General features: G+C 41.2%; 2 protein-coding genes across 2 annotated transcripts in view; one reads left to right on the forward strand and one right to left on the reverse strand.

Annotated features, from left to right (window-relative positions):
* Positions 1 to 71: 71 nt before the first annotated feature.
* On the reverse strand, positions 72 to 4,473 carry LOC115037994 (pro-opiomelanocortin-like). The gene is made up of 3 exons (XM_029496796.1): positions 4,398 to 4,473; positions 1,614 to 1,740; positions 72 to 822 (listed from the first exon to the last, which is right to left on the reverse strand). The coding sequence occupies exons 2-3, from the start codon at positions 1,731 to 1,733 to the stop codon at positions 187 to 189; spliced, it is 756 nt and encodes a 251-aa protein (XP_029352656.1). The 5' UTR covers positions 1,734 to 1,740; positions 4,398 to 4,473; the 3' UTR covers positions 72 to 186.
* Positions 4,474 to 13,787: 9,314 nt separating this feature from the next.
* The window catches only part of LOC115037545 (tyrosine-protein phosphatase non-receptor type 14), a 32,428-nt gene continuing 24,501 nt past the window's right edge, over positions 13,788 to 21,714 (forward strand). Inside the window, exon 1 of the mRNA XM_029496170.1 lies at positions 13,788 to 14,212. The gene's annotated coding sequence lies outside the window, so the exon portion shown is untranslated. The remainder of the gene's footprint in view (positions 14,213 to 21,714) is intronic.

Raw genomic sequence — 21,714 nt, forward strand, 5'->3', positions numbered from 1 at the left:
TGATAGTAATATTTCCCACAAAAAAATCAAATACAAAAACAAACAAAAAAGAACAAAATAAAATTCCCAAGAAAGCTTTCAAGTCAAGTCACATGCATTGACTAGTAGACTTATCCAGCTACCCCCTCCCATTATCCTCTCCACATCCTTGACTATAGTGTTCCTGAAGAGGTTAGCCAGCTGCCCCTAAGGTTTCTCCTCCAACAACTTCATTAAGCCGCCGTCACGTTTGGACACATGAGGGTTGTTCCATCGAAAGTGATTCATTCGATAGGTCCCATCTTTTCTGTCCTGCGGGCTCAACAGGACTTGTGACTTGGAACTGACCTTTGCCCCCAGCAATTCTTGATACTGGTGACTTTCCTGATTCATATCACCAATTGTTTCACCCTCATTGCTGCTCAGCTGCCTACGCGCCTGAGGGGGAAAGCCACCCTCAGAAGAGCCCCCTCCCTCCAGAGACGAGGCGAAGACTTTGATGGGCCTGCGTTTACGGCCGGAGGGTTTCCCCCAGCGGAAGTGCTCCATTGAGTAGGCTCGTCTCTCGTCACTGTGGTCCCTCAGCTTTGGCTCAAGTATCTTGTGTCCTGGGGGTTTGCCCCAGCGGAAGTGTTCCATTAAATACGAGCGGCGCTGGTCCCTGTGGGCCTGCAGATCTGACTCTGCTATCTTACTATCAGAGGAAGCCAGCGTGCCCAGAATGATGCTGAGCAAGTGTTCATCATCGTAATCATCAACATTACCATCGCTCATCTTCAGGCCCAGCGTGCTGACCTCTGGCATTTCAGTCGGGATCAGGGACAAGCAGAGCTGAATGCAGTCCTGTGTGGAGGAGAAAACAACAGTGAAGACATAAGTTGATGATGAGGAAGTAATGAGCACTCTATCTAATCACTTGGATGCTAACTGATTGCAGGAGATGCCAAACAACAAAGACTCTGACCAAATTCATAAACTCCTTCACTCTCTGACACCAAATTTAACAATGACCCAAAGATAAAGAGCAACAAGGATTATATGTGCTCATAAAACTTTTTACAGAATGATCTCCAACGCAGTTACAGACTGACTGACAAATCTTATCAGATTCAACTGCATTTATAAATCACTAAAGCAGTTTTATTGCAGACCACTAAAATAAAACTGGTTTGGTTCTTATTGTCAGATACTGAAGCAAACATAGGGAATCCAGAGATCTGCACCAAAGAACTTTGCCATTTCAGTGGCTGTGTAGTATTTTACAGTCTTTCCTGTTGTAACAGAAGAATAGATGTTTCAAGTGTAATGTCTCCCCAACGGCCTCCTGACTGAAGCATTACCCCTAAAAAAATGTATGATGGATTGTGAGGGAGATGCGGTTGAAAGCTCTGGGGCAGCCAACAGACCCTGACAGGGGATTGTTTTGACCAATGTTTCCAGGATCAGTAATAAACATGTGACTACAAATTACTTTTACTCACCTCTAATGCGATTTCATTTTATTCTGCTGTTATTGTATCCATGTCTGCTTGAAACGCTTTGCTCTATAAATGAAATGTGCTTAACAGGAAGTGCTTTCTTGTCTGATAATGAAACTGCAAACAAATCAAAAATCAAAAAACAGATTGACCCACCATTATGGTCCCCTGGTGGTTCATGTCACTGCAGATGGAGCTTTTCCAGCAACTTGACTCCGACCCAGAGACACATACGTATGCCATCACCAATGCTAAAAACCAACATCGACACACCATCTTCAGCCTGCGGAAGGGCAGAAACACAATCAACAACAACAAAAAAAACCCCAAAACAAACAAACACAACAAAAGTACAGTAATTTGACAACAAGGCTCCAGGATATGAAGAAGGCTTCGAGAAAGTGACATTCACTAATCATCCCCAATTTTTATGAAGTTGTTACTTCGTAACAAATATAGTGCCATTTGATCATTGCATGTGTACAACACTTTTCTCCTTTCCTTATGTAACCGGATATGTACTGACAGTGTCTTTGCGATACATCCAACATCATCTGTGGTTCTGTGGTTATCTGTGGTATCCGTTTTCCAGCTGCATTTGTTCCGCTCAAGTATTTAATAAGGAGACTGGATAATGTGATAATCATATGAACCCTCCAGGCTGTCTGATGAAGGTTTCTAGTTTTGAAACAGCTTTATTGCTCTAATGTTCAGTAATTAACTCAGTCTGAAGTAGTTTTAATTGTTAGTTGTAGTTAATTGTTAGATATAAAGAGTTGGGGGTGGGGTCTAAAAAAGTGCTGAAAGCGCGTCTTATTTCACTGCCTTGCTGAGAAGTTCTGAATCAGGCCTGGAGAGAGGAAATTGGGGAAGTTTTTATCCAAACGCTGATGTTGTTGTCTGTTGTTCACCAAAACTGGCAAAAAGCAGATGCACCAGTATAGTCTTTGTATGATTTACATTGTTCGCTGGGAACTGCTTTGGCATGTTACCGGCTCTGTCTGATGCAGCATTGATGGTCGTCGCTCCCGGCAACAACTTCTCAGCAGTGCAGCCAATGTTACTGTGTTCTGCTGCTGGGTGGAAAGTTACCAATGCCATGTGCACCATGTTATCAGACTGTGGTTACTCATGACATACTTAGGAATGCCAATTTATTTCCTCTTCTTTATTCAAGCATGATTTAAACAATGGTAGCTTGTCTGGCTGGACTGTTAATAGCACCACTAGCTGACATGGTGTCTGTTCTCAGCTTTTTGCCATGGCATTGAACCGCGAAACAGAAATGCTAACTTTTTACCAGTATCATAACATAATATTACACCATAACAACAACAGCAGCAATAATAATAATAACACCAATTTTACCAGTTGGTGGAGCTAAATAATTGCAGAGCTGACTCATCAGGCCCCATGGGTCGAGCTTTGAAAGTTGGCTGGTGGTTGTGGCAATTTTATTTCAAAACCAAAGGGAGAATCTACAATAAATAATCTGTGGCTTTGATTTAGATTAGATAAAATGATACCTTTATTGTCATCGTGTTCCACACACAATGAAAATTGCGAGTGCTCATCACAGCAGAAAAAAATTTGTTTGCCACTCTCATAAATACATAAAAACCATGTGGACATTGCACATTTCCAATCCCCTGACAATCTTGTCAGTAATCAAATTCAAGTTTTATGCTCCCTTTTCACTCAAATCATTTCCATACAGTGCCTAAAATGTATTAATAAACATTTTCCCGAATATAATCCATTCAGCCTGCTGAAACAAAAAGAAACCCTTCAACAAGCTTTTCAAAGCTGTCCAAGGACACGCGTCGGTAATCAAGCGCTGGGTGACGTCAGTGAATATGCTTTGAATATCCTCAACCTCTCCTATTCCAAGTATCCACACGTTAGGGCGGGAAAGTGAAATAAGGGGAAAGTAAACATAAAGGAGATTGTGTTTATGTAGATTGCACGCATTCCAAAAACTATGCATTCATTATTAAAAGATGGGAAGGATAGAAGAGAAAGACAATATTCAATATGTGGCATGAATTCAATGACTTTTCTTTTTTAAATGACCATCTCTTCCTCCCCTCATGTCTTCACTGTCATGTTTATTACCACTTCTTCATCCTCCCCACCATCCTGATCCCCTCATTATCATTTCTTTACAGCTCAAAATCTTCCGGCTCATAACAAATCAAGCAAAACTTTTCCTGTCTCCCCGATTCCAGGATATTCAGTTACATCTGTTATCCTGTCAGTGATGTGATTTGACTCATTTCGTTTTAAAGCTGGTTTTAAAAAATCCTACATGCCTTTTCTTATGGGAAAAAAACAACAACAAAATAAATAAATAAATAAAGTTTTCAAAGGGGCACGTTAAATGTCTTAACGGGGAGGAATGTTTTTACTTTCCTTTGTTAGAAAAATTTCATCTGGGATCAGTTCCCTTCTCTCTTATTATAAGGAGTAACTCCTTGGTGGGCCATCGCCTTTTGTAACTCTGGCAGAGACTTCACTCTTCCTACAGCATGACTCACTCGCTCTCTGCAGACACAATCAGTTAAAAAGAGCTGGAGAGCTGAAATTAAAACCGTATGTTAACATTACTATTTGACACATAGTTATTTACAATTAGCTTGGATCAGTGTTTGTAGTTGTATTTATATCAATGGCAAACCTACTTTCATTTAAGATAACCAAGAATACACTCCAAAAGGCTGAGGTGTAATCTTGAAATGAAATTCAGATCCAATAAAATTCAGTTAAACAGTTTAAATGCCTCTGCACACACAAGAAAGTAAAGCTATGTGTTGAATCAGTGCATCAGTGCAGCTTCATTCAGAAAATCTAGACCCTACAAAAAATCTGAGACAATTTTGATCCATGCCAGACAAAAGATATAGACTCATTTTTTTTGGGGGGGGGGATTTTTTGTTTTACCTTTCCAAATGCTTTCTTTTCCTCTCCTCTTGTTTTTCTCCTTCTGTTTGTCCACAGATCTTCCAGAGCGGTGACTCTTCCACAGTGATCCCTCTCCTCCTCTCTCTCTCCCTGCTCTGTGATGAAATGATCAGTAGGAGAGGGTCTGCTGTTTCTTCCTTAGAGGAGGAAAGCTCTTTTTATAGACACATGAAGTACAGAGCTCCAAGTCTCAAGGCCTTGGGGTGTGATAGAGGTAAAAAAAAAAAAAAAAAAAGTCTGCTGGTCCTTTCTGGATGGGGAGGAGTGTGTTCATTTGCGTGATTGTGTATATATTGACCGCCCACATGTTTTTTTCATCATTGGTGCTGCTCACGTCACCCAACAAGAGGTGAAGCATTTGTGAATTAGTTAACTTGCTGCTCCTCTGGCTGCGATGCATTCCCAGAATAATGACTGATCACCTCCTCGTTTGGATCTTTATAATTTATGTGTGAAAGAACTGATTTTCACTGGAGGACTCTTGTCAGCCCCTGATGTAAATCTCTCAAAGGTCAATCATTAACTCCTTAAAGCAGCATCCTCTTAAAGAGAATGAAGGGCCACAGTGAAGCGTGCAATTCAATTTAACTGACTAGATGCATTTTCAGGGTTCTTGTTTACAATGTGCGCATGTATCCCATTGCTGAGACTTCATCTGGTGGACCTGACTCACTGCTCAGACGTCATGACTACACCTCAAATGGGGAAGACACACACACAACACACACACACATACACAAACACTGAATCGATGATGAACAAAATAAGAGCTTTGAGGTTAGATGGAGGACAAAATGCTTACCATTTCAGAGAATGATAAATCATTTTCATTCTGATCCACACTCTGATTTGTTTGTTTGTGCATCTTTTCTTTCATTCCCAAACAGAAAATCTATTACAATACTGTTGAAAAATGTAGACGTTTTCTGTGAACACATGTTCAGATATCAACCAGCAAAACACTGGAATGTACAATACGTACATTAGAAGACAGGCCTGTATTTAAAAGGAACTCAGGCTAAAGAATAACAATACATTTAATTAGAAAATAAATTCCTAGCTTGTGCCAGGATGCCAAAAATATCTAAGAGTAATGGCTTATGATGCATGACATTTATGACAATTATCAGATGTTGGAGGAAAAACATCTCTTCATAACTTATCTCAGGCACCAAACTAAGACATGTGATTCATTGAGTCTGTTGCTTGGTTGTACTGTGTTTTTGTTGTACCTGCAATATCTATGAGTTACAGTTATTGAAAATGTAGATTACAAACCCTAATTCTTCTAAGCTGTCTCCAAGGGTTCAGGTCAGTGCCAGAGTGAAATACTGACGATGCATTATAAATCATATTACAAACAAATCTAATACACATTTCAGAGGGGAAGTTTATATTTTGGCAAAACTGTTCATTTCTAGTCATCACTTTATCTGTCTGTGATCTCATCCTGCACAAGCAGAAGACCTTTCTCAAGGGATTAAATTATATCAGTGTATGATGGATGGACATTATATTCATATTTTACAGTGGGTGTTATTCTCCTTTTTTCTATCTCAGAGACAGTTGCCAAAGCACACATTAGATCTAACCAACATGACTTTTACTTGACCTTCCTCTTTCACATGGTGTTGATGCTCTTCAATGGATTAAAAAATGTTTTAGCATGGAATTTTAGCATTCTAAAGATTGGAGCTGGTCCTTTTTGTCTGCTTAAGGTCAGCTAGAGGTTAGAAAAGCAAGCCATTGACTGGAAACTCGCCGGTTGGAAGCAGCAAGAGACTTCGGTGGGGAAAGTAAAAGCCACCACTTGTGGGCCCTTGAATGTGGCACTTGACCCCTGGTTGCTGCCCTGTGTTTTGGCAACAGCTCCTAGCATGTGTGGCTAAGGTTAATTATGAATAGGGTGCGTCAAATGCAGGAGGACAATCTCCCTGAGCGATCAATAAATGTGATTTAACTTAATACTGATGCAGTCCCCAGATAAGAGTGTGCTAAGCGTGAATCACAGCCTAATATAGACACTGCCATTTAACCAACTGTCTTGTAAATACTGTCATCACATCAATCTGCAGAGGCTTTAAAACTAGGACACATTTTCATTTTGTCACATCTCTCCTTTCAAGCTGTAGACGGAGAAGAAGGGCAGTAGAATAGCGCAGTGACATATGCCCTTCTGTGCTGTGAAAGACTGGATGAGCTGGATGCATTCAGGACCCAACCCAAGGAGGTGGTGAGCCGTCCAGTGGGGAATGGGTGGACTAAAGATTGTGGCCTTGCCTTGGCTGAATGGATGATTGCAGGAAGATAGGATTCAGACCAATATAGGGTTTTATCCAAGTTACCCAAATGGGGAACAGCAGGATAAAGTGGTTAATGTCAGACTGGAGAAATGCTCTCACGATCTAAAATACTGATGTTTTAAAGAATGCCTGCACAGATAAGGGGCAGTGACGCAGCGTAGTAGTTAGCACTAGAAGGTTGTGGGTTCAGTTCTCGGTTGGCATGTTCTCCCCGTGCTTGGGTTTCCTCCCACTGTCCAAAGACATCATGTTTGGGTTGATTGTCCGTAGGTCAGAGTGTGAGTGTGAGTGGTTGGCCCTGTGATGGACTGGTGACCTGTCCAGGGATCACCCTGATGGGATTAGCTCCAGAACCCAGAGACGGATACGCAGCAGAAGATAAATGAATGAATGAATACACAGAACTATTTTGCCTTTAGTCACTTTTGTTTCATATTCTTATTATTCCTCTTTTGTAAAAATTGCAAATTGCAAACTCGCCCTAGGCCTTTAAATGGCTTTTGCTATGATTTTTCTCTATAGAATACAATATTTTGGCGAAAACGCGATCAAAAAGTCCTTCCTGGTGAGAAACGACGAAAATCCCCCCAAATGTTAAGCTTTTTCACACCTCTGCTACTTCGGCATACATACACATAGTCCATTTAAACTGTAAAACATAGTAATATATGTTCTCTTCTAAGCCGTGTATGCATCTTTCAGATATCTTTTATACGTTTAGATCATCGATTGTTCAGTCTACCTAATTTTGGGTGAAAATCTTCGTTTCCCATGTGTGTGTATTGCACCAAATGTTTGTCTTAGAGTGGAACGATCTTCAGCCAGAGTGCGGACCAAGGTGATGGGAAATCGCTCTCACAGGCACATAGTTTGAGGTAAATGTGTCATTTTCTCCAAAGTAGTAGAGCTTCTCTGAAATAATGTGTCTACTTTAACAGTGAGACAAACCGAATTTGATCTGCGAGCCTCTAAAGGACAGGCTCACCCTTCGTGTGCGCCACTTCTTTTATTGAGCCGTCAATATTTTCCATACGTGTGTAAATCGCTCGTGTCCACATTTTACACCCTAAAAACACCAAAATACACCCATAGCTTCAGGAAGTTGTTGTGGCGCTCAGCGTCTGCTCAGTTTTCTGATAGGGGTTATCGTTTTGTCGCAAATTGCCTCAGAGTGAGAGCTCTGCTCCTTTTCAGGTGTCTCTGAGGGTCGACATGGCAACCTCTTAGCTTCAGGGGAGACACACAGCTGCAGTCGATGACGCCATCAGACTCCTCTGATATGAGAGCAGCATACACAGACATACACAGACATACACAGACATAAACAGAAATAAACAGACATACACAGACAGACACAGACAGACATAAACAGACAGACACAGACATACACAGACATAAACAGACAGACACAGACAGACACAGACATAAACAGACAGACACAGACAGACACAGACAGACACAGACATACACAGACATACACAGACATAAACAGACAGAGACAGACAGACACAGACATAAACAGACAGACACAGACAGACACAGACATACACAGACATACACAGACAGACACAGACAGACACAGACAGACATACACAGACATACACAGACATAAACAGAAATAAACAGACATACACAGACAGACACAGACAGACATAAACAGACAGACACAGACATACACAGACATAAACAGACAGACACAGACAGACACAGACATAAACAGACAGACACAGACAGACACAGACATACACAGACATACACAGACATAAACAGACAGAGACAGACAGACACAGACATAAACAGACAGACACAGACAGACACAGACATACACAGACATACACAGACAGACACAGACAGACACAGACAGACAGACACAGACATACACAGACATACACAGACAGACACAGACAGACATAGACAGACACAGACAGACATAAACAGACAGACACAGACATACACAGACATAAACAGACATAAACAGACAGACACAGACATACACAGACATACACAGACAGACACAGACAGACATAAACAGACAGACACAGACAGACATACACAGACAGACACAGACATACACAGACATAAACAGACATAAACAGAGACAGACAGACACAGACAGACACAGACAGACATAAACAGACAGACACATACTGACATAAACAAACATACACAGACAGACATGCAAGGGGGACAGGCAAGGGGGACACGCTTTTTTTAAGTAATTTCTAACTGTTTTTGAAAAACAATGGCACAGACGACTAAATTACACTACCAGTCAATAGTTTGGACAGACTGTCTCATTCAAATGAATAGGAAAGTGTGTCCAAACTTTTGACTGGTAGTGTATGCCACCATTTAACCTTTAAACAGTGCTGAAATAGGCTCTGGAGTGCTTTTTGTTACCTTGCCTGGGTTTAGAAGTTACAAACCAAAAATAACTAAATAAAACCAAATGAACATAAAGAGTAAAACAAATTGAAGTTGTTTACTGTTTCGCACCACGCTGACAAAAAGCTCAATGTCTTTCCATACGAAGGCCTCATGTTACACGACTGTTTTGTTAAACTGTAAAAAAAAAAAGACAATCCCATTTTATTCCACATTTTGTTGCATTACATAGTCAGAATGATTTGGTATTTGTGATTTATATAATAAATGAATCATAAAAATGTCATTCCACCAGTTGCCAACCTGGCATCTCCTGTTAGTGATGTGCTGTTAGCTTCCAAGAACATCTAAACCCAGATATGAAGCAAGTGAAGCTGTTAGGACTATAATAGACCACCTTAGACCCAACAATGGTAGACTTTACTGCACCTGTAACCTTTTATAAACCAACCAGACAACATGTGAGGTATTTGGAGCTTTTCTCAATATTCAGAACAATTCATTATAATTTGAGTTTCAGGTTATGCAAGTGTGTGTCATCGATAGGTTTACGTCACTTCAAAATAACAGAGTGAGAAGGAATATCCCATTTGGCTAATGTGTGTTGCCTTGATTCCTCCTTTATGTTGTAGGAGGAAGAGAGAAAAGATTCATCTAAAGAAGGGGAGGAGGCATGTTTACATGCTGCTAAAGGTTCCAAAATGTCATATTTTTAAATAAGCCAAATTTTCTCCAACCATTCCACAGTGTGAGGCAGGTATTTTTACAATTAGCATTTTAAAAGTGTGACGTATTGCGGGGGTGATATTGGCTTCATGTGAAGAGAAGAACAAAAGGAAAAGAAAGAGGAGTGTGTTTTCAAAATGATCTGTTTGTTGTGGCCATGGCCTCAGATAGTTCACAGAATCCACTTCTCATCATGCTTTGATGAATTTAAAAGAGATTACACACGAAGCAATTATGGTCCCATTGGGGAAAAAAAGGAAAATAAAACAAGGTAAGTATTAAGGCTTGGCAGACATGATTTACAGACTGACCCAGATAATCAGAATAGAGTACAGAGCAGGACAGATCCATCCCTCACTCCTCTTTAGCTGCACCATGTGTTCAAATGTATTTTCTCCTGCTTTCAAAATAACTCATATGGTAACAATATTACAAACTTAAGTGTCAACTCAAACTCAAAACTAATTCACAAACCCAAGTGTTTTGCCACTTGGTTGGAATGCGAGTGTGTCTGTTTTTCATATTACTAGACGGTCTGGAATGTGAAATTTTCATGTGTCCTTTTACGCTGCTGGCATTCTTCAGCTGGCACTGTGTGGTTTGTGGTGCTCAGGTGAACGTGACCTTACACCTAACACTGGTTTTACTGGGATGATGAACCTACAAACCGCTGAAGAGCTTCAGTTTGACTTCAGAAAGGGGGTGTTATTTTCCATGGGGAAGTAACCTGACACAAAATAAAGTCTCAGGTCTGTTTTTATTAGTGCCACGACAGTAACATGATAACTAACTTTGACTGGGAAACTGCCCGCCTTGCTGTGGAGTAAATGACAGAGAGTGTCCAAAAAAGGATGTGAGCATAACCACTAAACAAGCCTAGATTTTAAATTGCCTTTTCCTTTTCCCCTCAACACAAAGAACAGCCTCTCTTATTTTATTGGTATTCACAATGTTCTTCATGTGACTTACATATCTGAAGAGGCTCACACAGTGAGCCCAGTCCGCAGCTCATGGAACAATGCCACTGGCTACGGACATATTTCTGAATGGTTTCCTAGCATGCCAGTCTTCTTTATCAAAATTTCCTCGGACTGACTGGCCGCTTTATGAAAAGTTAATCTGGAAAAATTTGTGTGGCCCCTCTCTCTAAGTCTCAGTCATATGGGATTTTTCAATATCATAATTACCAATCTCTTAAAATTACAAAACAGTGAAACCTAATTTATCAGATCTCAGTTACACCATATCAGCAGTGCAGATACTGCTGATATGGTATCAGGACATAAACTGGACATAAACTGCTAAGACAAACCAAATCAACACACAAAACGTTAGGAAACCAGACAGACAAAATTCAAGACTCTTCACAAGTGTCCACTAACTAAAAGATCCTGCAGAACAACCCTTGGCAAGTTTATTAGCTACGGCAGATAGAGAGCAAATAAATCCCCACAGACTCATATGAGTCTTCAGACAATCACAACGGAACACCCTCTGCAAGAAAGGAGAATACAACATCCCTGACCTGAACGTTCAAGACATTATCGGCGTGACCTAATAGGAACCTGACCAAGCCATCATCATTCACAGAGTATTGTCAGTGTTGTACACTCTCACAGCGTCTCCCACAGCACAGCTCAGGAAGGACACTCAAAGAGCTTTATGAATGAGAAAATAAAAGCCCAACTGTTTCCCTTGGATGACTGACATTTGAAAGCTGACACACATCCTGCAGTATCTGTTTTAAATGTATCCTAGAATCTTTAAGATACATTGGAGACATTGGAGTCCAACTATTGTTTGAGATGTTTTATTACTAGCAGGGATTGTATAGCATTGGAGTTTGTGATAATTTCCTTTTTTGCATCCACTTTATTTTAACCCAATTCATCCTTAGGTAGGGATTTCCCAGAACTGTCTTTGTGTGAACGAAAGTTTATAATATATTCTACTGGAAATTTGCAGAGATATAAACAACACACAAAAATGAAATCTTACATTTTGTGCCATTGTGGCTCTTTTAGACTATGAGCGCCTCTGTTGACACAGTAATACTTATTGCTGCTGTTGTAAATAACATGTTAGCCACAAGGGGCTGCAGTTTGGTCACAAATAAAGCCTCTAAAGCCTCTTGCAGCCTCTGCTGAGAATTGAATTGCTCTTCCTCTTCACGTCATATTTCATCCTTAAATTATTATGTAAATCGACTATGAATAAATACAAAATAAAGCAGAGATTGTGTATTTGTGTGAAGCTGTTTAAAAGCTACACCTGTACAGAATTAGTGCATGAATTGTTATGCATAGTTCATTGCTGTTTTTTTTTTTTGTTTTGTTTTTTTGTTGTTATTTTTTTTACTTTCATTGAACCCACACTCATCCCTAATAGGAGATTGCAAAAAAATATAGCTTTAAAAAAAAGAAAGACAGCTGGTAAGGGCTTTTGAGACAATCGTCCCCTTTTCGTGCATTTTACTCTCCTGTGGTGCCATTAAAGCTTCTTATGATGTCCTTGTAGGCTGTAGTGATTAATAACATTGTGTGATATGCAAAAATGTAGGTTGTAATGAGGTCACTATGGACCTTATTAACAAGGCACACAGCAGAAAGAAAGCCACCAAACGGAAGTTTATTGCAGCAACTCTTTCTTAAATGATACAACAAGCCCTGGGTACACACAGATCATGTCTTTGGTATTTTTTTCTGGGAATTTGGCCATTTTGAACAAAACAGGAGAAGTTGGTTTCCTCACACACAAATGATAAACTATAAGTTTTTAGTCTTGTGTGGATATTTGCTGAATTTGACATATTGAGCACATACACAGTATTCAAAATGAATACATTTCAATTAAAAAGAGAGACTCTAAATAAATAATTTCCCTTTGAAAGGGCATTGAATGTCTATTAAATAAAAATAAAAACAAAAAATTGAAAATCAATGTTAAAAAGTAAAAATTTCGTTATTGGACACAGATCCAACGGTATAAGTGGGAAAATATAGACCTGTAGATTTTTGTAATATGATTTCTTTTGTAATCATTCATTATTAAAGTGCACTTTTCTTAATCAGACATACCATCACACACCTTCTTCTTTAATTCAGAATCTTGACGTTAACATTTGATATAACTCTCTTTTAATGGTAACCCATTTGGAGGATAGTAAATATATGAATTCATGTGATATGAGCCCTGATATCAGAATAGAGTATAATATACAATATGTCCAATTATGCCCTGAAACTCTTAGCCCAAAGTTTACATGTTGTAAAAATGTGTGCTATGCAAATAAACTACCCCACCCGGGGTGTAACGCATCTGCAGCCAAAAGGCAACATGGGGGGACATAAATATGTGAGGGGATCTTCTTTGTTCGCCGTTTAGTCACCTCTGTGGCCCCTGGAAAACCATTAAACGAGCAGGACTTCTCCCAGGAGCCCGGCATTCCTCGGATTCCTCCGGTCTGATGTCAGAGCTGAGGGGCCGGCTCTCCGGAGGCATCTGGACCGCTGCTGCCTTCAGGCTCCCCGCTCAGGCTGCGACCTTCCAGCTCTGGCGCCGCGTCCAGCACTTTTTTCAAGCATAATGTTTGAACTGGACATTTGTTTTTGCTGCCAAAGTTGAAATGTGCATCGATGCCAAGCAAGAAAAGGGTGTTTCAACTGCACCAGCATAGCAGAGTGTTTGAGGACGCGCTGTTTTTTTTTTTTTTTACCACTTGTTTGAATGTGGCATTTTTACGTGGGCTGATTAAAAAAAGAAGAAAAGAAAAAAAGGTGAAAGTTGGGGTAGTTTAGAAAAAGGCCACACGGTCATTTTCATAACTTGAAATCCCTTTGACGAGCTGGTTTGGACGTTTAACTAAAGATTTCGTGATTCCAATGTTTTGTGCAGCTTGTGAATGCACCGCGTGCTCCTTTCTCCCCCTGCCGTGAACGCCTCCATTGGACTAGAGGGACCACTACTATAAACATACCAGGAGTCCCAGCGAGAGAAGAAGACCACGTCGTTGTTGTCCACGGCCAAGTTGGACAACTTTCCGGGACAGTTTCTCAACTTTTTTTTTTTTGCTTCTACAAAACTCACAACACAACAGAAAAAAGCTTGCCGCTGAAGCAGCCTTAGGACCAACACTGGGATCAACTGACTTTGCGACTTTTCTTTTCTTTTTCTTTTTTTGTTCCACAAAAAAAAAAAAAAAAAAAAAAAAAAAGTTGCGCTCATGTGATCCGAGCGACTGTCGAGCTGCTAGTTTCCCCGCTGCGGATGTTGAAAGTTGTTTAAGAGCTCATGAGGAATATGTGTTTGCTGTGAGCTTCCACGCCGTCGAGCAAAGAAGTTTCTCTAGAGCAGAAAACGGCATGTAGCGCAGGACCGAGGGTGAGTTGTCTTGGAAATAAAAAACCAGAAAACCCAAAACAAACAAACAAACAAACAACCGAAGCTCTTTTCCAGATAAGTTTTCCTCTGCTCTTGGTTTTCTCCAACGCATCACGGTAGTTTTGCAATAAATATGGAGCCCACTTTCACAGCAGAGCAAAAAAAAAAAAAAAAAAAAATTGCAAAAAATGTAGGCCAAAATGGCTTTGGCCACGTAGAGCAGGCAGGAGATCCCAAATATTTTCATACCGAACCCTCCTCCCCCCTCCACCTCCCCTCTCCAGCATATAAACATGAATTAAAACACTCAGAGCCCTCCCAGAAAACCTGGTCTACATGTGATAAGGTGTGGATGGGTGTTGGGTGTGATGTGGAGTTTTTATTCACTTAAATGCGTCAGAATATTAGTGCGAAGAGTTGATCTAATCTGAGTTTATGAGAAATTATCAACATCCTGATTCATTGGAGTCCTTTTCAGGCTCCTGGAGGATGCAGGTTGGACTTCTGCAGTGGTGCTAAATGGTTAACATCTGGAATATTTAGGCCCTAATCTGTTATTATTCTTTTTTTTTCTTTTTTAATAAAACACCAAAAACAACACGTAATGTGAGCTGTTGCACTGAACTCTGAGTCATCTAGGTCCAAAAGGAAGCAGTGATTAGAGCCGCATATGCATCCATCAACAGAGAGATTACAGTTATACGTGATGGGTTAAATGCCTTTGGATGACATGTTGTGTTTGTGTATGAGTGTCCCCGTCTTTTAACCTGGCGATGATGATGATGATCAGTGTGTGGCAGAGATATGCTCACACCTGTTGTGTACCCAATTTTTTTGTGAGAGTATGTAAAAGATGTGTTAGGGCATGCACCTTGGACCAAGGCTACATTAAAAAAGGGGAGAATTCAGTAAAGGCAAATATAGCATAGCTTCAGGAGGCGTAGGCCGTACACACACACACACACACACACACACACACACACACACACACATCTGGCTGTCTTTATAAGCTCAAAGGCATGCTGTGTAAATTATATGGTGCCAGAGCAAGTGGCTTGGGAGCACACAGCAGTTTTAAAGTCCTGGTGGAGAATTGAAGAGACCAAAAGTCAAAGCAGTATCCTTTATTGTGCTCCTCATCACCTTACGGTCAGGCAGGTAGAGTGGTGACACAAATGGGGGGGGTTTATTATGAAATCATTTCCAGAGAACCAGTGCCGTTTTTTTGGCAGTCTATATCATGTTGTCGCTTTTAAACACAAAAGGAGAGTTGCTGAAATGCCAACGTGAAGTCCCAGTGGCATGATTTGACTTAGGTCAGCATGGTAAGAATATAATGGGTGTTTACTGGATAATGGGAGTCTTCATGTAAAAGGAAAAGTGGCTATTGTTTGTGTAGCCAGTGGTCATTTGAGTCTAAAGGCCATTTGATTGCTATGTGGAGCAAACATACCTGTAATTTTAGTGCGCATGCTGTGGCTCAGTTAGAGCAGCAATGGAGAAAACATAGACAGCAGCAGTTGATTTTGTTGTTGTTGTTGCTGTTGTTGTAGTAAAGTTAACTCAAGGCCAAGAAACGGACAGAATTCCTTCAAAATCCATTTGTGGTTTTCTTGTTATGCTGTAAATGGGCAGGGGACACGCATCTGTGATCTTTCTTTCTTTCTCTACATGTTTGAAGTGACGATGCAGTTGTTTTAAATTTAGAATAAAAGGCGTAAAAGGACGTAAAATCCATCCAGAGAAATCTGAGGTTCAGGTAGCCAGTTATTAAAATGATATGTGGCTGTAAGCGGCATGTTGTGTATATGTTGTTTGTGGTAAGCGCATTCACAATGGCAGAGATGCTTTTGTCAGTCGATATCTGAGTTGTGTAAGACCTGCGCTCTCCGGCAACCTGGCAGACAACAACAGAGCAGAGGACGTGCTGCGACCTGTCCAACTCTCCCACACTCCACCTTAGGCTCCTTCCAGCTGCTGCGAGTACATTGTTACTGATGTCCTCGCTCAGCCCCCAACTCCAAACTTGAGAAATGCTTCGGTCACTTTGTGCATTTTAAGTATGTCTGAGATCCTAACGGAGCTCCAAACAAAGAGTATTTCCATTTGATGTCAAGTTTTACATGTGTGAAGCGTCCTTTCCCCGGAGTCATTATGTGTGTTAGACACAGCCGGATGTAAACAGTAGCGCACATAAAGTGTCGCTTCTTTCACTGCGTTGTAAACTCAGTGGTCTTGAAGTTCCTGTTAATGTTACTGCCTGAGGGCTCAGCTGTGAGAAAACACTCAGTGGCTCTCTGCTGATTGAGCGTGTGCACATGTGTGTGTGTGCAGTCGTATTTGTGTGTATGCTTATGTGAGTGTGGCTCCCAGGAGGAGGAGGAGGGGGTGTTGGGATGGAAAATGTGAACAGCGCTGTGGTTTGGTTGGAACAGACGCGTCGGCCGACTGTTGATGGTCCCATCATGTCTCTGTTGTTGAGCGGAGAGCCGCTCCTATCAGTCTGACTGTCCCATGTTTACTCACCCCTTGCACCCCCCCAACACACACACACACACACCTTCTCTTCACCAACTGTACCAACATGATAACAGCCATCTCCTCTTCCCTTTCTCCTCTGCTCTCCACACTCCTGCTTATCTAAAGCCTTTTTTCTCAGATGCTGGGAATCACCCACACATTGTATGCATTTCGAGGAAACACAGTCACTTCACACATGTATACACACACACACACACACACACACACCCTGCAACCCCCACTATTCTTCTGGGGTATATCTCCAGCTCTGCCTGCCTCCATGACATCAATCCCCACATTTCTCCACCACGGGATGACTGGGCAGAGCTGCGTCATTGTTGGTTTGGGAAAACTAGTATCTGTAAGCTGTATCGCTCTTTGATCCTCCCCCTCTTCATGTTCTAGTGACCCTCTTTAGATGGCTATGCCAGCATGAAACACTGGGCATTCCCTGTCTGTTACTGTCAACTGTGGCACAGCGCTCCGGCCTGTGAGCACATACCGCTATTGTCTGTCAGCGGCTTTGTTGGTTTGGAGAGTTGACAGAGTCCACACCTCTGCATTTGGACCTTCTCTATGGATAATGCAGTGCTCATTTTTTTCCCATTGTATTTGGGAGGAAAGAGTATTTTTCTGTTGTCAATACTCCCAAATTCATTGTCTGCTAAGGAAATGTATCCTGAACTGTATCAAGTCCTTTGCAGACTTGAAGATTTTCTGGTGTGGTAGGCATCTTTGCATGCTCTCATGTCTCCTACATATTGTATATTTATTTACGGAATTTATTGTTCAGTCAGATAGTAAAATATGGCATAAAACATCTTATTCTGTTGGATTGTGAAAGGAGTTTATAGCAAATGAATCAGGATTTCATGTAAAACTACAATCTGCCAGTGGCTGATTACGGTGGATCGGTTCTGTGTATTTCCAAATAAGTGCAACTTTGAAATAGACCCTGATTGTTGCGGACATAACAAGAGTATATGATTTTCATACTAAACCCAGCTATTATGTTAACATCCTGTCTTTCCTGACCACATACAACAGACACAAGCTGTAGCCACCTGCTCTCACTTATATGCTTCCATTTAGATAAATAGAGCTGAACCCCCGGATCTGAAAAAGTACATTTGTGTGTGTGTACAAGGTAGAAATAGTTGGGAAGATGTGTGTGTGGGTGGGTGCGCGCGCATGTTTTTGTGAATGTGTAGGGTTGTAGGCTCCTTTGCTGTCTGGATGTCACCTCTGTGTGAACAGTCTGTGTTTGTCACTTTCACTCTGTTCTCATATAATAGAGAGAAAGTGTGTGTGTGTGCGCACGTGCGCGCATCTTTGTGTGAGAGACCGGGCTGGGGAGAGAGGGGAAAAAAGTGAGAGCTGGAAAGCGAAAAGACAGATGCGCTTGTTTGAAACACTGTCTAGCTGCTTGGCTCCACCATCTGTTGCAGCTGCTAATGTTTGCACGTGTGTGTGCGCGCGCATGCATGCAGAAGTGTGTCTGCTTTATTAAGCCTGAATAAGTGCAACACACACAAACATACAAGCACAAATCGACAAAAGCACACACAATCCTCTGATTCAGACAGAAGCACACATTGGCTAAGCATTAGATAAAAAAAGCTGGTGATGTGTCCTGCAGATATGTGCATGTAAAATCTGTCAAGTCTGTGTGTATGTGCTTTTACTCTGTGTGTATGTTTCAAATGTACACCCCAGTGAATAATACAGCCTGTTCCTGGGATCTGCTGTGACTCAGACAGACTTGTGTATCCAGGAATGTGTGTGAACTTCAGAGCCATGTTTCCCCAAAACATCTCAACGCTGAGCTCCATGGTAAGCCAACGAGGCACAAGAGGATCAAAGTCCCAAGAAGATTTTGGAAATATCCGACCAGATCTGGTTTCGGTGCAGACATTGGTGTAATAGTATTTATAAAATCTTTAGGTGCAGTAACCAAATTATGAAGACATCTACAGTCGAAAAATGTACGACTTCTTAGTTAGTAGTCAACAGGAACTTGGTCATCCATCACAACAGAGGTCTTTAAATCCGACATTAACAGTTTTACTCTATTTAGCAGTAAATTGGACATTTACATTTGGTTTAGACAAAAGGCTGAAGCATTTGACACCTACCGAGGGTGGTGCTGTTACAGCAGAAACATCACAGCTACACCTCCTGCTGGGAGTGAGCTGCTAAAGTGTCTGACAGGAGCAGCAGCAGGGGGAAGAGGCAGATCAGTGTTATCAGTCGGCACAGTGGCTTGTGGAAACAGGTGTGAGGCCTGTGGGAAAAAAAGCAACACATATGAAGATATATGTGTCAATGATGAGGCGCCTCTGTGGTTCAGTCCTAACCACAGTCGCCTGGGTTTGAGTCCTGAACCTCCTGAATCTTCAGGAGGGTTTTGGTTCTTTGCACTATAAATGCAAACGCGAATGGTTGATTAACCTTTCTAAACACATAGGAGCTGGTGGCTGTCCGGGATTTGAGGTCTTAACCATCGAGTGAACCTTTTAACATTTTCTCTAGTGAGGTAATGGGGAAAAAAAGAGGATAACTATTTTTATGGCCTTAGGACTGTGAACTTGTCATTTCTGGAGCAAACGAAGTAGAAAATTAGACAAAAATTGCAATTAAAAGAAATACAATTAATATTGAAAAAATTAAAGTGATTACATATAACACTTGAATTGCTTTTTTGAAAGTCTGGAACAGAATAAAGTTTCCTCACTTGTACACAGTGAGTACTTGATCCATAGGTTTAGACTCATGGACCAAACTGCTGGAGGAAGGGTAGTTACAAGCCGTGAAGCACTTAACCCGTTTATTTTGCTACGTCGTTCATGTGTAACAGTAGGGGAGGGTGGTTTGTGTTGGTATTTCAGACAGACAACCAACAGAGATTAGATTGATTGAGTTACACACGCTACACTTGCGTCCTCCGCTCTCGGCGGCCTAATGGTTTTAGCAATAGGCGACAAAGTGCTGTTTTGTTCCTGCCATTGTGTGGATGTGAATGGAACAAAGTGGCAGATGGGGCCGTTCTGAGATGGAGCGCCCACAGCACCCAGATCAGCAGACGAATGGGAATAGTTTGGTTTACAACTTGCTTTTTTTTTTTATTTTTTATTTTTTGGCCATTTTGTGAAGAAGTAGAAGTCAAAGTGCTATATGGTGCAAAGGTTTTTTCTTTTTCTGTGATATTTGTTAAAGAGATGAGCAGATGGTGAATGCAGTGGTCCAGGTGTGTTTATGTTGTGTAATGCTACCTGGCTTGCTGTGGCGTTAGGTCATACTTTTCAGGTTAGCCCTGTTCTTACTACACATCTGAGTTGGTAGAGGGGTCACTGTGGCAAAAAACCTCCATTGGTATTTTCTAAAATTTGACAATACTACTTTTTAAGCTGCTAATGAATATCAGCAGACTGAGCCCCCCCCCCCTCCCCACTAAGTGGCTCTTTCTGACACATTTAGTCCCACTAAAGGAAACATAGATGTTTCAGGCATTAAGTTGGCCTCAAAACAGCTCAAAAAAGACACCGCAAAGCTTGGCGCTTATATTTTTTATACACTTTTGCTCCTGTTTTTTGTTACTTTTTTGGTTTCAGTACAAAACCATACACAATGCTTTAGGCATTTGGGGAGGTGTTTAGCAAAGAGTATCCAAAACTACCGCTCAGCTCCTTTGAATACATTTCAGATCCGATCACTATTCACACAAATTACATGATGCCAGATGTAATCAGTCATTGAATTTGTCTTGTTGACTTTTCCAGACGCTGAAGCACAAAAATGCATGATAAAATTGAATCTGACACCAAGCTGACGGACACGCAACTGTTTTATTAATGTGTTTAGTTAAAGGTATGAAGGTCTGTGAGGTTGATCTAATATCTGTTGATTTACACTTTTTGTGAATCAGGTCAGCGGCTCCTGGGTACTGAAGATCTCTCATTTTGATTGATTTCTGAAACCTTGTTCAAGTCATTCCAGATTGCAACTGAAAAAATACATTTAATGTGTTTGGACAGTGCAGGAAAAAAAATTAAAGCGCTCTCACTCTTTCTTTTTCTCGTCACCTTTTTGCCCCTCGCCGCAGCAGTTTTAAGAATGCAGGGGGAAAAAAAGCACAACAAAAGATGGGAATGGTTTCTTATATATTTAGATGAATCTCACTACCCTGAAAAAGAAAAACAACCCTCATCCCTCAGTTTTCCCTCTCGTTTTCGCCACGCCACAAAATTACAATGTGCAAATTCATAAACGTATATGCTGTTCTTGCTTGCTGGAAATAAACACGATGGTTGAGAGAGAATGTTTCTGCAACGCTGTAGTGTTTTGTTGTTTTTTTTTTTTTTTTTTGCATGGAGGAGTGGGTTTGGTCCCAAGCTATTGTCTGTCTGTCTGTCTGGTTTTCCTCAACCACACACTCCCAAACCATGCCACTGATTGCTAGTTTAGAGTTGCACTAACTGCTGTCTGGTCCTTTGGCTAACCTCTAAAGAACCTGGTGGGTGTGTGTGTGATCTAGTGCATGTGTTGGTGTATTTGTGGTCTGCTGTCTTCATGCATGTCTATGTTTGTACACTACACAGTGAAAGTATGTATGTGCCTTTATTTGTGTCTTTGTGTGTTTATCCTCTCTGTGTACTTGTTGACAGTGATCTTTCAGGCCTGTGAGCTTGGGAACATTTCTTACGCCATTTTAGGGACAGTTTACCGTCAACCTGTGACGTCACTTCCTCTTAGCCTTGAGGAGGGTGGTGTTAAAGGGCAAGAGCATCTGCAGTGCGGGACAGGTGACGCCCTGGGGTCACGGTTGCCTATTATTTAATTTTACTCATGCATTGTGGCCTAATTATTCACTTTTCTGCGGCTTTTCTCGCCGTGTGTTTGTGTGTGTATGTTGGCATGAACGCCAAATAAAACACACGCGAATAAGATGATTACACATTACGGTGAGCTGTCTCACATGGATT

This window comes from Echeneis naucrates, chromosome 24, assembly GCF_900963305.1.
Source record: "Echeneis naucrates chromosome 24, fEcheNa1.1, whole genome shotgun sequence".
Lineage (NCBI taxonomy): Eukaryota > Metazoa > Chordata > Actinopteri > Carangiformes > Echeneidae > Echeneis > Echeneis naucrates.